Consider the following 20578-nt stretch of genomic DNA (forward strand, 5'->3'; position numbering starts at 1 on the left):
TTATATCTCAAAAATAAAATATAACATATTCATTATCATTTACTATCCATGATTAATAGTCATTATTATAATATTATAACTAACTTTTTATTAGCCTTAATGGCTTTAATTTGTAACAGCCATTTCAATAGCCTTTGAATGACATTTAATAATTTTTAAAACGTTGCTTACAATCTGAAGTTAAAATCTTTGGATTATATATATATATATATATATATATATATATATATATATATATATATCTTTGGATTATATATACCCTTTTCTTTTGTGCTGGGTTTTCTTTTATTCAATCTTTGTTGTTTCTGCTCCTAGTTTATACTAGAAGAGCTTGTTGAATATTGGGGGATACGCCTAATTTTATTCATTACGATGTAGGCGAAATATCCTTAAGGACAGTGTCTTTGACATGCCTCAAGCTAAACCTTCTATTCTCCATAATCATCCAATATTTTTCCAACAAACGTTAGTAAGTAACCAAACAAGTAATTTTAAAAATAGTTTTATGTTTCCAAAACCAAATCTCGTTGTCTTCCAATAATTTAAATTTTTTTGTTTTTGTTTATGGTTTTAAGTTTTATAAATATACTCAAATTATAATTAAGTTATATGTCTATATCTAACCTACGTGAGAGGGATTATTTTGCTTGAGTTAAGATTTATTCTATATGGAAGACATATATTTATAATGACCGGCTATAGTTATTTTATTCAATTGGAATAAGAGATATATTTATGTAAGTTAAATTGTACTTGACTTTAAATTCCTAAATATTAGGAGTTTTTACTTAGTTCAAATAAGGAAAGACTTAGGGTGTGTTTGGTATAACGGAAAATATTTTCCGTGGAAAATATTTTACAAGAAAATATTTTCTTGGAAAACAAATAGTAATCTTATTCATTTTCCGGTGTTTGGTACGCAAATTAAGGAAAATGACTTCTCAAGAGTATTCAAAAATAATTTAGATATAATAAACATGAAGCCATAAACTTTCAAACCAACAACCTTCCGAACCCATATTTTTCATAAACTTTCGAAACCGCGGAATTTCTAATCCGTGAACTTTATAATTTCTAAACCCGTAAACTTCCAAACACATAAACTTCCGAACTCATAACTTTGGAACTTGTAAAATTTTGAACCTTTAAACCGATAAATAAAAAAACTAAAACTGAAAAATATATTAAAAAATATTTTTTTCGGGGGGGGGAGTGGGGAAGTTGTGGGGTAGGTGGTGTAGAAAAACGAAAAAACAGAATTTTAAATTGCAATAAAAAAAATAAGGTAAAAAAATAAAGTTTTTTTTTTGCGGGAGGGGGGTGAGGGTGGGGTGGGGTGGGTGGAGGGGTACTAGGGTGGGTGGTAACAGAAAAACTGAAATTTGAAAAAAAAACCTTTTTTGGAGAGAGGGGGTGGGGTGGGTTGGTGAGGGTAGGGAAGGTTGAGAAGAAGTTTTGGAAAATGTTTTACCTTCTCTTGATAAGGAAAATATTTTCCTCCAATTGGAGGAAAATGAGTTCATAAAGAAAATATTTTCCAAAATATTTAAACCAACCAAACATGGGAAAATTGAAAAACTTTTTTCAGAAAATGTTTTCCTCCATACCAAACACACCCTTAATAGCCAAAGTTTTAATCAATTTTAGATTCCTAAATATTAGAGTATTAATTAGAATGACTGTTTTGCCCAGTGTGAACTCTATTTTTAGAGGACAAAAAAGACGAACGACATTTGCTAAAGGCCTTCGTGCTTTTAATATAGTATAGATAGATATAGATTTAATCGCTTTTAATATGAAAATTTCAATATACTTTGTTGGATTTCGAACTTTTACATGTAACACTTCAGTATTATTTTATGATTTTTACAAGTGCAATTCTCTAGGAGAAAAAATTTCCTAGAGTTTGAATTGTCTCCTTCTTCAACTCCAAGTCAATTTTCATTCGTATAAGTTCGACCTGAAGTTTCACTTTTATAAATTTGAACTTTAGCACACTATGCTGGAATAGAGTATTTTGAGCAAGAGACGCAGTTTCGGGCTCGGCAAAAAACAAGACTAGGGCACATGCTTCCCGCTTTTTTCCTGTGATTACTATTAGAACACAAGCCAAGAAACTTAAAACCACAACACAAACACCCTTTATTTACTAGTTTTGGAGTTTTCGCCAAGCGAGAAAAGGGCGAGAAGCCCCGAACCTTTGAAATGGTCTCGCTTGGCGAGACAAGGTGAGAAGCACTTTTCTAGGTTTTGTATTTTCTTACCTCAAGAGATGTCAAAGTTGTATCAACAGGGAAAACATTGATGAGAAGATTTTAGTCGATTTATTTACCATTAGTGATTCAGAATATTGCAGGACCTATAGATCATTAACATATTAGTAATATAAAATGTTATTTTGGAAGAGTTCTTTTAGGGTTTATATTATGGCTGAAATAGAACTTAATTCAGCTGCACAGTTAATGACCTTGGTTTACAGTAGTCTATGCAGGATATTTCATAAGCGGTGTCATAATTTGAAAAAATGGACTAATCAACAAATAATTATAATGATTAATTATAAGTAGTAGTGTTATTTTTTATATTTATCCTCAATAATTTTGCTTTTCATATACATTTCTCGTAAAAAAAATCGATGAAACGGTGTCCCGCGACTCCACATGCAACAAGGTACATACGCCCCTATTGGTTTATATTTGAAATAAAAAATTAGTTCAAAGTTCCATGATATGGAGTTTGAATTGTGTAGTTCAAAGAAATATTTCAAAAATATTAAAATAAGGGCAAAAAGATCTTTGTAACTAAAAACTGGTTATGTTTTAACTACATTTCAACTAGTAGTTGAACATTAAAAGCGGATAGAAGAATTTAATCATAAACAAATAGTTGTATTGTGTCACATAATAGATTTGAATAAGCTATTGATTAAACATGTCAACAAGTTATGAGAAGTTATTACTCGTAAATGTTCTAAAGCAGCTAATTTTGCACTCATTTGATACGTGGACTAAATGATCTCGGGATTATAGTCGTAGAATTATATTCTCTAAACTAATTTATCCCACCAAATAATATCAAGTTTGATGGGATAATGTGGATATCAGAATTAAGTTTGGAACTAAGTTTGTACTATGTTTGGTCGACGGCATAAATTTATCTCGGAATAAATTTATACCGTCAACCAAACATAGTACAAACTTAGTATCACACTTTATCCCACCTTATCTTGCGTACCAAACGACCCCTCAAAGTATTATTCGCTCTGATCTAATCTTTGGAACTGATTCTTTCTCCTAGGTCGACTTTAAACCCCAAGAACGTCTCAACAATTGAATTCTTGAATCCGTCTTATATGACATTTTTCCCTCCCATTTTGATGTGAAAATTATTTAAATCAAGTTTTACAGCGACCTACCTTTCAAGTTTAACGGTTAGCGAATCATGAGTTGTTACACTCACCCTTAAAAACGTAACATCCTCGCTAAAGTTTGCCGCACTATCGTACTAGGGGAAGTATCGAGTTTGAAACTTATTATATTGTCGTACAATCCAAACAACATGTTACAATCTCCAAATCATACATACAATAGCAACTTATTAAAAGTCATTAAAGGATTTACTCTTAGTCGTTGCAAAGTGTAATGACTTGCATCATCATACTGAAGTAAATTTACTATATTGAGTAATGGCAACAACCATTACGCACTACAGTATTTATTTTTGCCGTTACAAACTATAATGACTTAAAACCATTCCTCATACTTTATTATTAAATTCCTTCATTTCCTTTGTCGTTTCATATGTATATATCGACTTATTAAAATGTAACATTTAACCTTTTAACAACCCCCAATTCCGTCAATTTATTACACGAGTCATTTTTTTGAATAAAAGAGGTTACAAGTCATTATTTCATTCTGAGTTTATCCTATATCATTAATGTTTTGGAAAGTTGCACAAATAGTGTAAATTACATCAAAATTTTGCATTAAATAAGTTAAAAGAATCGGATATATGGTTAGGTAAAGGCTACAATAGATGTTACCTTCCCTTTATCTTTGGATATTTAATTTTATGACTCATTATAAAATAATAATAATAATAATAATAATGAGATCGATAAACAAAACATAGGAGATTTATTAGAGTTGTTTTCTTCATTTTGAATTGCAGCTGGTCATCAGAGATCATTTCATACTATTAATATGGAAAAATGATACAAAATAACCAATTACAATTGGAATAAATAAAATGACACTGTAAAAATCTCATATGTCTCAGCATAAAGATCTTCTGTGAATGGGCTATATAAATGTAATTATAAATAGAGAAGAAGTATTTATTTATGAATATCTAGAAATAAAAAAATTAAATAAATATTATTTTTTTCATTTAAATTGTAATTAGTTATATATTATGTTAAATTTCCTTTATATTTTCTTGATGATATTAACTAAATCAAATATTTAAGGTCAGATAAACATATAATGCTAACGGAATATCTAATAAACTTTCAGAAATTTCTTTATAGTTTATACTATAGTTAATATTAGAAATATTTATGTTAGTCGATGAAATGTCTCCTACCACAAAAAATTGGGTGATTTTTAAAAATAGCCAGATTTACAATTGGTCGTTCAAAAATAGCCCAATTTCAAAAGTAATCGAAATTTAGCCACTTTTTATGTAAAGATAAATCTGAGCGAAAACACTGTTCAAAACCCGGAAAATACTCCAGTATATTATGCTGGAGTTCCAGCATAAGTATACTTGAACTCCAACATATTATACTGGAGTTCCAGGATAGTAAGCTGGAACTCCAGCATAATATGATGGAGTTCCAGCATAAATACACTAGAACTCCAGCATAATATACCGGAGTTCCAGCAAGTATAATGGTACAGTATAATATACTGGAGTTTGGAGCACCAGTGCTCCAGTCTCTAGTATATTATACTGGAGCCAGCAAAGTATACCGGTCCAGCATAATATGCTGGAGTTCATACACAAGTGCACCGAACTCCAGTATATTATGCTGGACCGGTCTCTATTGCAGTAAAACGGTGGCTATTTTTCATTGACTTGGTAAACGCTGGCTATTTTTGATTGACCAGTCCGAAAACTGTCTATACCGTGAAATTTTGGCCAAAAAATTGCTATTATGATACAAAGCACCTGCATTGTTTTTAGAGAAAATCTCACTTTATACCCATTAATTCCAAATTATTTACCCTTTAATGCCTAGGCCAAAACTATTTATCACTCCTACCCATATCCCCCAAATTATTTACCTGCTAATTTCAGATGAGAAACTAACTCCCGCTTCCTTTAGCTTCTCCAGGACAAATGTGGCTGTGTCACCTTGCCCAACTGGTAGTATTTTATTTCTTCTTATATTATATTATATAATATTAATATTATTTTTTTTCTTATTCTCATTGAGTTCATTTGACGTGAACTCTAACTTACCGCTCTAGTCACGTAGAGGCAATTTTCGAGTTAAACATGTCTTTAAATAATATTAATATTATATTTTTTTCTTATTCTCATTGAGTTCATTTGACGTGAACTCTAAGTTACCACTCTAGTCACGTAGAGGCAATTTTCGAGTTAAACAAGTCTTTAAATAATATTATTATTATATTTTTTTTCTTATTCTCATTGAGTTCATTTGACGTGAACTCTTACTTACCACTCTAGTCACGTAGAGGCAGTTTTCGAGTTAAACAAGTCTCTATCTTTTCTCATTCAACTCTCACTCTTCAAAGTAGGGGTATACAAAGAAAATCGATAAACCGCACTAGACCGATAATCCAAGTCAAACCATTTTTATTTATCATAATCGATAAGCCGCACTAATACCTTCTGGTCATACTGAAATTTGATAGTATTTGGAGCTGATTTAAGGTGATTGAGATCGAAATTTTCAGCCGAAAATCGAAAAAGAACACAACTACCCAATAGTATACTGCTACGATATACAATATGCTGTAGGAGTATATAGCTATACTGCAACAGTATACTATTATACTTTACAATATACTGCAATGATATATTGTAATAATCGAAGAAGAACACAGTTACTTAACAGTATACCGCTACAGTATACAATATACTGTAGGATTATATAGTTATACTGCAATAGTATACTATTATAGTATACAATATATTTGTTATAATATACTGTAACAATATGCAATATACTATAACAGTATGTTGTAATAGTATACAATATTCAATAATAATATACTTATTACTCGTAAATTCACTTGCCTTTTCCCTTTTAATTTGCTTTAAGATTTTACCCAGCGTCAGGGGCAAATCGAAAATGCAAAAAAATAAATAAATATTATATTATGCTATATAATGTAAGGGTATACTCTTACAATTAGATCCTTTGAGAATTTTTTAAAATTTTTATTGACAAGTGATATTATTTCAATTTAATAATTGAATTAAATTTTTTTTAACTCTTTGCGTACAATTGTATACCCTGTTGGTATAGCTATATACTATATTGGTATCACATGTTAGTTAATATTTTTTGGTTGTATTAGCTACATTTACTTGGTACACAATTTGATTTTCTTTAGTAATAATATAAAAAAATAAAAAATAGTGAAAACAGTAAATAAAATTAGATTATGAAGAGAAAAAGAATATATAAAAAAAAGTTAAATGAAATTAGAAAAGGAAAAAAAAGAAGAAGAAGAAAACGAGAAAAAGAAAAGGAGAAAAGAAAAAAAAAGAAAAGAAGCATAGAAATAAAAAAGAATTGGAGAATAAAGAAAAAATTCCCCACAAAAACTACTATAGGTAGGAAATGTAATTAGTTTATGGGTAGAAAAACAAATGGGTAGACAAGGGTAAATAGTTTTGTTTTTGTGGGTAACTATGTCAAAACCCCTTGTTTTTATTCCTAAAAGAAGGCCCAAATCAACGACTTTATGTTCTACCATTAATTAAACTAGAAAAATGATTTAAATTACAAGTAAATTATATCTCTTCCAACAACTTCTGCCATGATAATTTATACCAGATTTTAAGCTTCTATAACTTTCTTTAAGAAAAGGAATGTAATATAAATTGAGGTAATTAAGAATTGAATAACTTCTTTGAAAAATTCTCTTAGAGACACACCTGATCTTTCGATATTTAAGACAACAAAACCTAAAATATCTACTACTGATCTTATTGGTGAGACATTCAAAATCAACTCTCTCCACCATCAAGGATGTGTTGAATTGGTCGGAATTTTGCTCATTATGAATGTTTGGGTTTCTTCACTTTTAATTAGAGTTCTCGAATTCTAACATTTTGAAATGGAGAATCTTTCACTAGCTATGAACCGCGGGAGAAATTTAAAAATAGTCAGATTTACAAGTGGTCATTCAAAAATAGCCACAGTTTCAAAAGTAATCGAAATTCAGCCGTTTTTCATGTAAAGATAAATCTGAACGAAAACACTGTTCAAAATTCGGAAAAATACTCCAGTATAAGATACCGGTCCAGCATAATATACTGGAACTTTCTGTGTGTTGGAGTTCCGGCATAATATGCTGGAAGTTCATATACATGTGCACCGATCTCCAGTATATTAAGCTGGAAATTTTCGTGTTGCAGCAAAATAGTGGTTATTTTTCAATGACTTTGCAAACGCTGGCTATTTTGAATGACCAGTCAGAAAACTGGCTAGCCTGTGCTATTTTTACATGAAGCGCTTCACCTTATAGTAGGCCTACTCATAGATGGATTTGGGATTTTATGGGTGCATTATTACAAAGAGGTGAATCTAGAATTTATATTTGATAGAGAAATTATATCTTGGAATATGATAATGACTTGATGTTGTTTGTTTAAATTTATGTAGTGTATGGATTTGGGGAAAAGGTCTTATAAGAAATTTTGGATATTGGAGATTGGATTCTAAAGTTTATGGACTAAGGTTGAAGAAAGAATCTTCAGTTAGGTTGTGTTGAAGGGCTCATATGGATTGAAGTGACGTGGGATCTCCCATGGGTATATGTATGGTGAGTTTTTATAGTGATTTGATGACTTTGGTACGACTCTTGGCACGTGCGAGGACAAAGGTGTATTTAACTGGGGGAGAATGACCCGACAATCTTTTTGAGTGTTAGCATTGCATTCAATGGTTGAAACTATTATCATATAGAAATTATAGGTTAAAATTAAAAATTACTATCTTGTAGTTTTAGTGATTTTTAACATATATACCTATACTTCATATCAAAAACGTTGGAATTATTGAACCATACTACATAATCACTGCTATTAGGTTTAATTATATAAAATTTTGCTATGACAAAAAGAGATCAAGGATTTCAATGTATTAGATTTGGAGATTTTGAATAAATAAATCAAACAAAAAAAATAAAGAAAAAAAATACTTAATTAAAATACAAGAGGATACAAGACATGTCAACAAACTGAGATTTAAACCTCTAACTTCACTTGTAAAGGTGCACCCAATAATCATTGCACCATATGATTCTTTGAGCTTGGGTGCACACATGTATATTTAAGAAATTTCAAAAAAATATAATATTATTAAACATGGTATCAAGAGATGAGCATTGGTTGACCTGCCCCATGTTCTAATACATAGATATGCCCATGGGCCTACTCAACACGAATCTAAATTAGTGGAGTTATTGAACTTTGACTACTAAATAGCTAAATCGGAAAAAGAACCTTTAATCAGATAGCTAGGATTCTTTCTCCTCTTTAATCGGCCTACCCAATACGAATCCGAGTTAGCCAAGCCAATGGACTTCAGGTATCATATGGTTGCTATCTTGTATTTCTAATCATAACAATAACAATAATAAAAACAGTATAATTTCATAAGTAGTGTTTGGGAAGTATACAGACCTTACTATTACCATGAATGTAGAGAGATTGTTTCTACTAGATCTTCGACACAAGGAAAAATAAAAATAGAGCAGTAGTAACTAGCAATAACGAGAACAAGATAAAAGAAAGTGAGTTTAGTTGTCCTTTAATTTTTTTTAATCAATTTTCAAAACGACAAAGGACCAAATATACCCATTACCATGAGAAAATATTTAAATATACCTCTCGTTATGCTTTGGGAGCTGAGGTGGCATGCCTGTGGCATCCACCTCATCAAATATCAGTGTCATGTAGGATTGGATGTCCATTTGGGACAAACTTAACAGAAAAGGGGTATATTTGAATCAATAGTATTACGACAGGGGTATATTTGGAACCCAAAGTATAATGAAAGGTAGATTTAAACCTTTTCTCATAGTAAAGGAGTATTTGAGCCTTCTTCCGTTTTCAAATAAGTTCCTTTTTCGAGTCAGTCAAAATCCAGAAAATATTAATGAGCTATCCAAAATAATACACTCTGGTTGTCACGATCCGGAATTCCCACTGTCGGGACCGTGATGGCGCCTAACATTTCACTTGCTAGGCAAGCCAACGTTAGAACAATTTATCCATTTTTAACAATTGAATTAAATAACGAAAGATAACTGGAATAACTGAAATATCAATGCGGAAGGTAAAACTGCCAAACATCTATTACAAATTCCTGAACTTGGTGTCACAAGTGCACGAGCTGCTAGAATACTATATATAAAGGTTTGAAATAACATAAAGTTGTTCGAAAGAAGATACACAGCTAAATAAGAACAAGAAGGGGACCGTCTCCAAAATCCGCACGGTGTGCAGAGTGTAGTACCAGTACAACCGACCCCATGTACTGGTAATTGCTGAGCCTAACCTCGACGAAGTAGTAACGAGAAAGCGGATCACATACACTATAACCTGTATGCAGTATATAATAATGACAAAGTAATGGAAATACTGAACAGAATTTAAACAAGCAACCAAAAATGATAACTACAGCCTCGAAGTAAACCAGTGTCGTCCAGAATTTACCAACATTTACCAGTTCAAATACTAATACCGGGAAACAACGCAGCTCAGAAAATGAAAACATATAGGTTGTTGCAGTGCGCAACCCGATCCCACTAGACAATACATAATCCTCCCTTAATCCATCGTAGCAATATAAATAACAGTAAATAATATAGATTTGTTATGGCGCGGAACCCGATCACACCATATATTAGTATCAATATCATAATTCACCCTTATTTCACCATATCAATCCACCCTTATTTCACTTGTTGCGGCGCGCAACCCGATCCCACCGTATAAACATATTCATGATTATTCCACCATATCAATCCACCTTATTACACCTGTTGCGGCATGTCACCCGATCCCACCATATCGGTATCAACACTCAATGTACACAGTCAATTTAACAGTGGAGACTACAAAGCCTTTACGATCAATAAATACCAAACTGAACCAAAAGGGAAACCTTGTTCAATATCGAATCTACACAATAGTACTGCACAACGAGACCAATCCAGCAATTTACAGTTATAAGGTAAAAACAAGTCAAGTTAAGCAAATAGCAAGGATTTGTGAAATTATGAAAAGGCTAACATCAATTACAGGAGAAGACATTGATTAACAGGTAGCAGTTAAGCAAGGAAAGCATGTAGAGCATTTAACAATTAAGACATGAAGGGGAACAATTAAGAAAAACGGTAAATTAGGGAAAACAGATAATTTGGCGGCGTATAAGCACTCGCCACCTCGCATATACGCCACTCACATGAGAATCACATAGCAAATAGTCTGAGGGTTCCTAATTCCCTCAAGTCAAGGTTAGATACAACATTTAACTCGCTCCAAAGACCACCCATAGCTCAACCACGGCTTTTCCTTTCAAACTAGCCTCCGAACCAACAATATCTAGCAAATTACCAACCAAACGATTCAAAATAAGCCTTAGGAATCACCCACGATCATAAAGAATTCAATGTAGGGCACTATTGAAAAAGTCGACAAAAGTCAACACCCGGGCACGCTTGGTCGAAACCCAAAATTCGGACCAAAACCCGATTACCCATTCACCCCGGAGACCGGTTATATAATTGATTTTGGAATCCGACCTCAATTTGAGGTCTAAATCCCCAAATTTCAAAATCCTTAGTTTCTAACCAAAAATCCCCAATTCCACCATGAAAACCTTAGATTTTAGGTTGAATCTTAAGAAAAAGTAGTAGAAGATTGAAAGAAACTAGTTTGGAATCACTTACAATTGATTTGGGGAAGAAAAAGTCTTTGGAAAATCGCCTCTTGTGGTTTAGATTTTGAAAATTTGGGAAATAAATAAAAAAATCTCGCTTAAGTCATCTTTTGTTCAGCTGCAGGTATCGCATTTGCGAACAAAACTTCGAATTTGCGAATGAACAATATTTTCACAATTACCATAAATGGTTCGCAATTGCGAATGAACAGTATTTTTGCAATTGCCATAAAAGGTTCGCAATTGCGAATGAACATTGTTGCACCAGAAACCAGCAAAACCCTAACGTCTCCGAAATGATTTGAAACCACTCTAAAACTCATCCGGAACCTCCCGGACACAAATCATATATGAATTTCAATCATAAAATATGCTACGGACCTGCTTGTGCACTCAAATCGCCAAAATAACACCTAGAACTACGAATTTAACACCAAATCAAATAAGATTTTCAAGAAAGCTTTAAAATTTTTATTTCACAACCGGACGTCCGAATCACGTCAAACCAACTCCGTTTCTCACCAAATTTCACAGACAATTCTTAAATATTAAATTGAACCTGTACCGGGCTCCGGAACCAAAATACGAACTCGATACCAACGAGATCAAACATCAATAATTTCTTAAAAAGAAATAAATTTTCAGACTTTCAATTTTCAACAAAAATTCATAACTCGGGTTAGGGACCTCCGAATCCGATTTCAGGCATACGACCAGGTCCCATATTTTGATACGGCCCACCGGGACTGTCAAAATACGAGTCCGGGTCCGTTTACCAAAAATATTGACCGAAGTCAACTCAAATGAGGTTTTAAAATAAAATTCCTTATTTTTATCAACTTTCAACATAAAAGCTTTTCGGAAACACGTCCGAACTGCGCACGCAAATCGAAAAGGAATAAAATGAGGTTTTTAAGGCCTCGGAACACAGAATTTGATTTTAATTCATAAGATGACCTATCGGGTCATCACAATGGTTTCTCCCCATTCAACAAAATTGGAAGAAATTAAGAGGTGATTCATTCATTCAAGCTTCAATTATTTTGAGCAATTTCTTCATAGTAAATAGTAATTCTCTTTTTATTGTTTCGACTCCAAAAGGTGTTTTGTAATCTATGTTAAAGAAACATATATATATATATATATATATATATATATATATATATATATATATAAGGTTGATCATAACTTGAATTTCATTAATGCAAATAAAGGAATACTTTCCCTCTTACAAATATTTTAAGTAGGCAAAAAATTTAGCAAGCGGTATTAATATTTAAAGAAGTGAACATAAATGCATAAACGGGAAAAAATGACGAGAAAGATGAGAAGTTAGGAAAAACAACAATAGAAAACTAACACGTCCTAAATTTAGGAATCGCATAAAAGAAACCTTTACAAAATTATAATTCCGAATTTGATAATTTGCTGCAAATAAATGGTGAAAATAGCCTTGGCCTGTTGGTTCAATCATTTTATTCACGGGTGTGGTGAAGGAATCAACTCTTTATGATCTCTAATTAAATTAAAACAAACCAAGCTAAAGATTTGCAAAAGGGTAAACCAGACGACCAGGTTCGATCCCGTAACCTCCATTTAAAAAAAAAAAAATATTGACCGCTGTACTAATGAACACATTTCTGTTAACCTACGTCCATTTTTTATAAATATATAATTTGTTTTTGACATATTATATGTATATATTTTTAACAAATTTTTTAATCGAAGCGGCAAAATTTTAATATCCTTAGGGGTCGTTTGGTTGGGAAATGAGTTATCTCATAATTAATTATCCCGAGATTAGTTATTTTACTCTTCCATGAAGATAAAAAAAACACTACAATTCCGAGATAACTAATTCTGGAATTAGTTATACCACGATTTTATCCCAACCAAATATGGGATAAACTCATCTCAAATTTAATTTTGAAATTAATTATCTTTTATCCTCGTACCAAACGAGTCCTTAAAAAGCAAACAGAATAACTTATACTAGTACTAGGATCATAAACTATCAAGCCTTTGGTGCAATGGTAAAAGCGTATGTTGTGTAGTTACGTGTACATCACCGGTTCGAAGTAGAGAGCCTGGTGTATTATTCACTGTGTTTCAAGCCTCCAAAATTTCTCAAAATCCGAAAAAGAAAATCCAAAAAGTTGAGTACCATAGAAATAAACAAGTAGAACTTTTTCAAGTACATTAAAAATGTCTCAAACTGGAATATCCCTAAATGCAAAGAGTAAAAAGAGCTCAGAATCTGGTGGAGTGAACAAAGAAATGGGAGTTCTTTTCAATGAACTACTAGTATTACATGATTTTGATGAAACTATTCTTCTCTTCTTCTTTGGTGCTGGAGGACAAGTCTTGATTTCTTGAATTTGATATCTCTTAGCTTTTGGAGTTGAACAACAATATTCATTACTACTATTTGATCCATCAATCATAGTACTATTATTCTTCAATGAAGTTTTACATGGAGAAATAGTTGATATCTCTTCATTTTTCTTCAATGGTTGTTGCTTTTGTGAGCTTGTTGTTGATCTTCGTGTACTTCTTCTATAGCTAGAAGGACCCATTATAGCGTGAAGTAAAGTAATTGCTAAATTTGGATATATTAAAAATTATTTAGAACTCTCAATACAAAGAGTAGACTTTAATTAGTAGAAGACAGTACCTAGAGTACCAACATGAAATTTTTCGGCACAAATTTAAATTAAACGGACTCTCGGCTTCAACTAGTAGAAAGAAAGTAGCAAGAGTAGCAAAGCGAGATTTTTCGATGCGAATTCAAATTAAGGAAAAAAAGGGATATGAAAAAGAAGAAGAAAAAAAAAAAGGAAAATGAGGTAAAAGCTAGTTGAAAGTAGAATGCTATAGAGATGTGTTGTAGGAACAAAAAGAAACTTGATGATTGGAATAATAGGTATAGTTCATTTATAAGTGAATTCAACTAGGGTATTATATTGGTTGATGAGGAAATATTGGGGCAGCTTGCCCGCTGCCCGAGAAGTGTTTGACAGTTGAAAACCTTAAATTGAGCTAAGTTCAAACTGGAGACGCATCGGAAAAAGAAAAATAATTAAGAAAAGAAACTGAACTCTTCGTTACATTTTCCTTTTCGAATTTACGTTATAAACACATTGTTAATGTAAAAAAATTCTATGTCATCGAGTCATATTTATCTTATTTAAGATTAAAAATATTATATTTTTACCAAGTTAATTACTATCAATTAGTAATTATTAAAGGATTTACTTATAATTATAATTATAAGTAATTTAATTGCATAGTTATTTTTTATTATTAGTGTATAAAAGCTAAAGTCCTTAAGTTGGAGTTTATTTATTTTAAAAAAATAACATTACTTCCTCCGGTCCATAATAAGTGACTTTTCCTACGACACGCCCCTTAAAAAAATACGAACTCCTAGAGAAAAAAATATGTATTTACTAAATTACCCTTATTTAAAATTTGCATATTGTTACCTTGACACATTGAGATATATAAATAAGGATAAATTTTGAAAAAATTAAAATTAATTCTTTCTTGATTATGTAAAAGGATTCTAATTTTGGACCAAAAGAAAAAGACAAAAAAAGTCACTTATTATAGACCGGATGGAGTAGTAATTTTGTAAACTAGTTTTAGTTTTTTTTATAAAAAAAATAGAAATTGTAAGAACATATAGTAAACAGTATGCTATTTAGGTTCCACCCCGGCCTAGTATGTCCAATATTTTTCCTGGTGCCATGTCGGGGAAATTTCATATTTAAAATGCAGAAAGAAAAATTTAAAAAGGATCAAATATTAAACCAATAAATAAAAGGGGCACTGAAATTGTAAAAGGAACAGTAACTGTTTTTGTCGGTCAATTTGGAAGAACATATTTAATAAATTACTACTAGTAGTAAATTAACTAAAACTCACTTAGTCAGCCATTATATAATTATTTTAATTTTTTGGATTTATAATTTAGAAGGACACATTGAACTTAGGATACCCTTTAGTTTAAGGCCAATCTTAATTAGTAGCAGCTCAATTTTATTATTCACTGAATATTTTTTGAAATTTGGTACACTGAGTTTTAATTTTGATACCATTCTCTGTCTCAGATATTTTTTTGTTCTTTTTCCATGTCGACAAGCATAAGCTGAATGTGCTTAGATTTTCTTTGGCTTTATTATTGAAAGAGAATACTAAATGGAGTCCACCCATTTCAAGATATAATTGTAAATCACTTTATCCGTCTTATTTTATATGATGCATTTTGACAGGCATAAATTTATAAAATAAAAAAAAATATAAAAATTAAAGTTTAAAATAAATCATAAATATTTATATTATTATAAATTATTTTATTAAATGTAAAATGAGAAGTTTAAATTGAGGTAGAGAGAGTAACACTTAGGGAATAAGTCCACAAATTTTCTACAATTAAGCTCATGAAATTTGAAAAATACCATCAAAATTTGCTACATGAACGTCAATATATGGGGAATGATGGATGTTGACAGCAGATCCGGCCGCATACAATTATTTCTATATTTAAACATCAAAAAATATTTTCTTGAATGATGTTTTTCATTAAAAGAAGAAAAATAACTTTTTTTGCTCCATTTATAATAATTTCTAAATTGCAAAAAATGATGAATAGTGAGACATAATTCCTTTTCTAAGCGATGTTCCCTTCCATACTTAACACACGTTATATTAAAATTTGCACTCATTATTATACTTCCTCCGACCCACAATAAGTGACCATTTTACTTGTTTATTTTTCCAAAATTTGCCCTTATTTACATACTCCAATGTGTCAATGTCACGACCCAATTTAGGATCGTGACCGGCACCTAGGAGCAAGTGCCCCCAACTAAGCCTCATCGGTATTTTACAGAAAATTGGACAGAGTTTTCCCTGTTTTTGGACTATCCCAAAAATTTTCCCTGTCTTAAATCAGCAACCCAACATCCTAATAGCAATTCAAACAATCGACCACTTATCAATTAACCAAAATCGTCTTCACCATTACTAATCAACCCACTAACAACCAGGAATACTAATTTATCTCCAACTTTGATAATAAAGAACGATACACGACATAAGAGTAATAGCAAAATAATACTCATGACACTAACAGAATGACTATGGAGCGACTCTAAGAATTCAAAGAAAAGACCATAACAATTGATAAAAATCTCCGCCCACGCGAACAAGTGCGAGGCTCACCAAGAATTCTCAACCTGTGCGCTCTATTTAACGAAATCCTCGCCTGCGTCAACTGTTGTCTCTGTAAAAAAATTAGCGAGGAATGAGTCGCTAGCTCAGTGAGTAATAACACTTAACCACAACCGTTTTTAATTTGGAGACAAGTCATAAAACATGCTAGTATATCAAACAGAAAACAACATAAAAATACCCTTTCAGAAACAATAAATAATTTTCAGTCTCATCATACTTTTCTTGTAGTAGAATACAAATACAATTCAGTAATAAGCTCGGTAACCACTGTATAATATCAATATTCATATTTTGGGAGGTTTCAATGAACGGATCATGTAATCGGTATAACTGTGGACTTCTTCGCAAGAAGTCAAATATTACGGTAATCCCTACTCGAGGAAAATCGGTAACGGCATGCTAGTTCTACCTTCCCACTAGCGAGGGCTATAACTGTACTCTGTAATCGGTAAATACAAGGTGCACCAGGTTTAACGAACCCGCCGTTAGCTACGGGATCCTTCAAAGTCTCCTCCCATTTATACTCTTTCTTGTAAATAGTAAATACTCGTACAAAAGCATTTTCAAAATAATAAAGGGCATATCATTCCTTATCAAATCTTGTAATTTTATTTCGGTAACAGTAATCATGTCTCAAGTAACAGTAAAACATGTCTAGTAACAATGAGAATACTTCAAATAACTGTATCATCTCAAGTAACAGTAAAACATATCTAGTAACGGTGAAAATATTTTGATTAATCGGTAAACATCTCAAGTAAACTGTTCGGTATCATATCAAGTAAAGGACTTGTCCCACATGCAAATTTCAAAGCATCGGTAATATATTTATTTTCAAAATCATATATAAACCATGCAGGTTATGAAAATACAAATTGTGGTAAGATTACTACTCACAGTACTCGTGTCGAAGTACCAAACTCGTCGCCTCGAGCGATCTGTACGACTTTCTTCAATCAATCTATAATCACATCAATATCGATCTTGTGTTAATTGCCTCATTTAGGCTAAATCCACCACTAATTTAGAATACCCAATCCTCCGAATTTTATATTTTATCATCAATTCGCCGAATTATATTTACCATACTATGAGTAATTTAAATTAGTCCAAAATCTTGTAATAAAAAGGTATTTATATAGTTTATTCCCTGTACTATTCAATTTCCTTAATCGTGTGCATAAATTGAAACTGAAATAACCTTATTGTCCATAATTTTCCTTCTTAATTGGTACTTATCTTTTGTACTCAATACTAGACTTACAATATTCAAACCCAAATCCGATATTGTCATTGCAATACAGTTACACCAAAACTCAATCCTTGCACCCTAACTTGATTTACACCTAACAATGATCATATATAATGATACTAGTGTAAGTACAAATACATCAATACCCTTCTTTTTCCAAGTGAATTTATCCTACAGTTACATTGACCAATTTCCAATTGCATAACTTGCCCAGAATAACTCTTATTGGTATTTAATTTCTTATACCTTGTGAAACCCTTCAAATATATGAACTGAGATAAAAAAATAACTACCATAAGAAAGGAACCCAGATGAGAAATTCGAGTATTACCTGTAAGAACCAATGCGTTTTTTAAAATTTCTCAAGGTTTGGCTCTAGCCTCTTTCTTCTTCTTCTTCTCCTTTGTTTCCTCCTCCATCGTTTTTTTTCTTTCTTTCTTTGCTTTTAGCTTCTGTTGCTTAGCAGCAACTTTTCCCCTTTTTCCCTTTTGTTTTCCCGTTTCTCATTCTTATGGGCTTTAGCCCATTGTCCTATTTTTTTTTTTAAACTTTAGTTAAGGACTTATATGCCCTTATTAATATATAGGGTATTACATTCTCCCCACCTTATGAAATTCGGTCCCCGAATTTAATTTAAGTACGTACCTATGGACTGAAATAAATGGGGATACTTCGCTTGTATATCTTTTTCTACTTCCCACGTAGATTCTTTAACTGTATTATTTCTCCATAACACTTTAACAAATACAATTTCTTTTGACCGTAGTTTCCTTACTTGCCTATCAACAATAGCCATTGCCTCCTCCTCATAATATAACTTCTCATCAAGCGATGTAACAGGTGCTCCAAGCACCTGAGATGAGTCTGATATATATATTTCCTTAGCATTGAGACATGAAAAACTGGATGAATAAATGACAACTCAAGAGGAAGTGCCAAACGATAAGCCACCGCTCCCACTCGGTCTAGTATCTTATACGGTCCTAAAATCCTGGGGATTAGCTTGCCTCTTTTCTCAAACCGCACCACACCTTTCATAGGAGAGACTCGTAGGAACACTTTCTCCCCAATTATAAACACTAAACCTTTTCTTCTCTTATCCGCATAAGATTTTTGTCTACTTTGAGCTGTAAGCAATCTCTGTCGGATCAACTGGACTTTGTCCATAGCTTCTTGTACTAAGTCGGGTCCCCATAAGTTAGTCTCACCAGCTTCAAACCATCCTATAGGAGACCGACATCTTCTACCATAAAATGCTTCATACGGTGCCATTTGAATACTGGACTGGAAGCTGTTGTTGTAAGAAAATTCAGCTAAAGGTAGATAAGCGTCCCAACTACCTCCAAACTCAAGAATACAATCTCTCAACATATCCTCTAAGATCTGTATAGCACCTTTAGACTTTGTGTTTGCGTGCGATAAAACTAGTACTAAGATCTACTCGTGTACCTAACCTTTCTTGAAAAGGTTTTCAAATCGTGAAGTGAATGCGATACTTTATTAGAGCTGATGGACAATAAAGCTCTATTGAGTCAGATAATTTTCTGTTCATGTATATCTATGCATATTTTACCTCACTATAAGATGTTTTGACTAAACATGCCTACTTGGTAAATCAATTTACAACTTTCCCACATATAATCATACCTCTAATGGTTTGAGTAATTTAGTCATATATGTATTGTTCTATTGTATTTTCACTTCAGAATCTTGAGTTGTTTTAGTGGGCCTGTGAGTCGCAAGTGCTTGCCTTAACATACTGACATGTCAAATAGTGAGAAATAAAGTTAACGAATTTTTTTTAATTTTTCTTTTTTGCATAAGTTATAATACTTATCTTTCCCGAACAGTACAATTATATTTTCAGTAGTTCCCTCCATCAACATTGCTAAATATTTTATCTCTGTTGGTTTTAAATGTACTTCAGGCTCTTGTGCTAGGTATAAATCTCATAGGTTTCTTCATATAAATAGTGTCTTTAAATCTTAAAAGGAAATACCAATATGACCATCTCCAAATCATGAATGGCATAATACGACTTGAGCTTCTTCAATTTCCTTAGAGCATAGGCTATCACGCGACTATTTTGCATGAGAAAATATCCTAATCCTACCATCGAAGTATCATATAACATCGTGAATCCTCTAGAGCCTATTGGAATAAGGCTAATATTAGTGTGGTTGTCAAACATGCTTTCTCGTTGTACATTTCTCCATCCACTGAACTTTAGCGATTTTTTTTTTTAAAAATCTTCGACTCATATTAAAATCCATACTAAAAGATATTCTAATCTGATCTTCTTATGTGAGTTTTTGCCCGCCTATCATGTCCATATTTTCAATCTTTCTAGTAAGTGCAACTGCTACAGAATAAGTTTAAGTCTTCATATATGCATTTACTATCTTATTTAAACAATTAACCAACCTTTCAACAAGCCTATAAACTTATGATGTTGCTTGTGTATCCAGCTGAGAAAGTTTGGTGTTATATATAAATATACCCAACGTCTAAATTAATTTCTTAAATGATCTAGCAGGCAAGTTCACGTTACAAACTATCAAGAAGGAGGTGATTCATAAACACTTTAGTGAAATTTATTTCCAAATTAGTCGTGTTGCTCTTGTTGGCATCTCTAAGAGTACAGTAACATTTCATGTATCGTCATGTTCTCTAGTCTAAAGGTTGCTTGTTCCATAGACCTCTTCATGAAATATCCTATGGCTCATAACGTGGTAAGTATTTTACTAAAGCCTTTAAGGATCCTTTGAAATATCAGAAATAGTAAACTTAGTAGTTCCAACTTTAGGAACTTTATTAAGAATATTTTGTTGGTCCCCATAATCTTCTAGGTGCATGAGGACTTTAGAGCCCCTATTTTGTTGCTCATTCTTCTCATGTTTATGTATCACCTCTATAAAGATCTCAATTTTTTT

The 20578-nt window shown here is 32.1% G+C and overlaps 1 protein-coding gene across 1 annotated transcript in view; it reads right to left on the reverse strand.

Moving 5' to 3' along the window:
• LOC109238622 overlaps positions 1 to 18917 on the reverse strand; it is a 27425-nt gene extending 8508 nt beyond the window's left edge. The window contains exons 1-2 of the mRNA XM_019405108.1: positions 18667 to 18917; positions 18421 to 18547 (exon numbers count right to left, since the gene is read on the reverse strand). Of these exons, the coding sequence (XP_019260653.1) occupies positions 18421 to 18547; positions 18667 to 18917 (378 nt within the window). The remainder of the gene's footprint in view (positions 1 to 18420; positions 18548 to 18666) is intronic.

This window comes from Nicotiana attenuata, chromosome 1, assembly GCF_001879085.1.
Source record: "Nicotiana attenuata strain UT chromosome 1, NIATTr2, whole genome shotgun sequence".
Lineage (NCBI taxonomy): Eukaryota > Viridiplantae > Streptophyta > Magnoliopsida > Solanales > Solanaceae > Nicotiana > Nicotiana attenuata.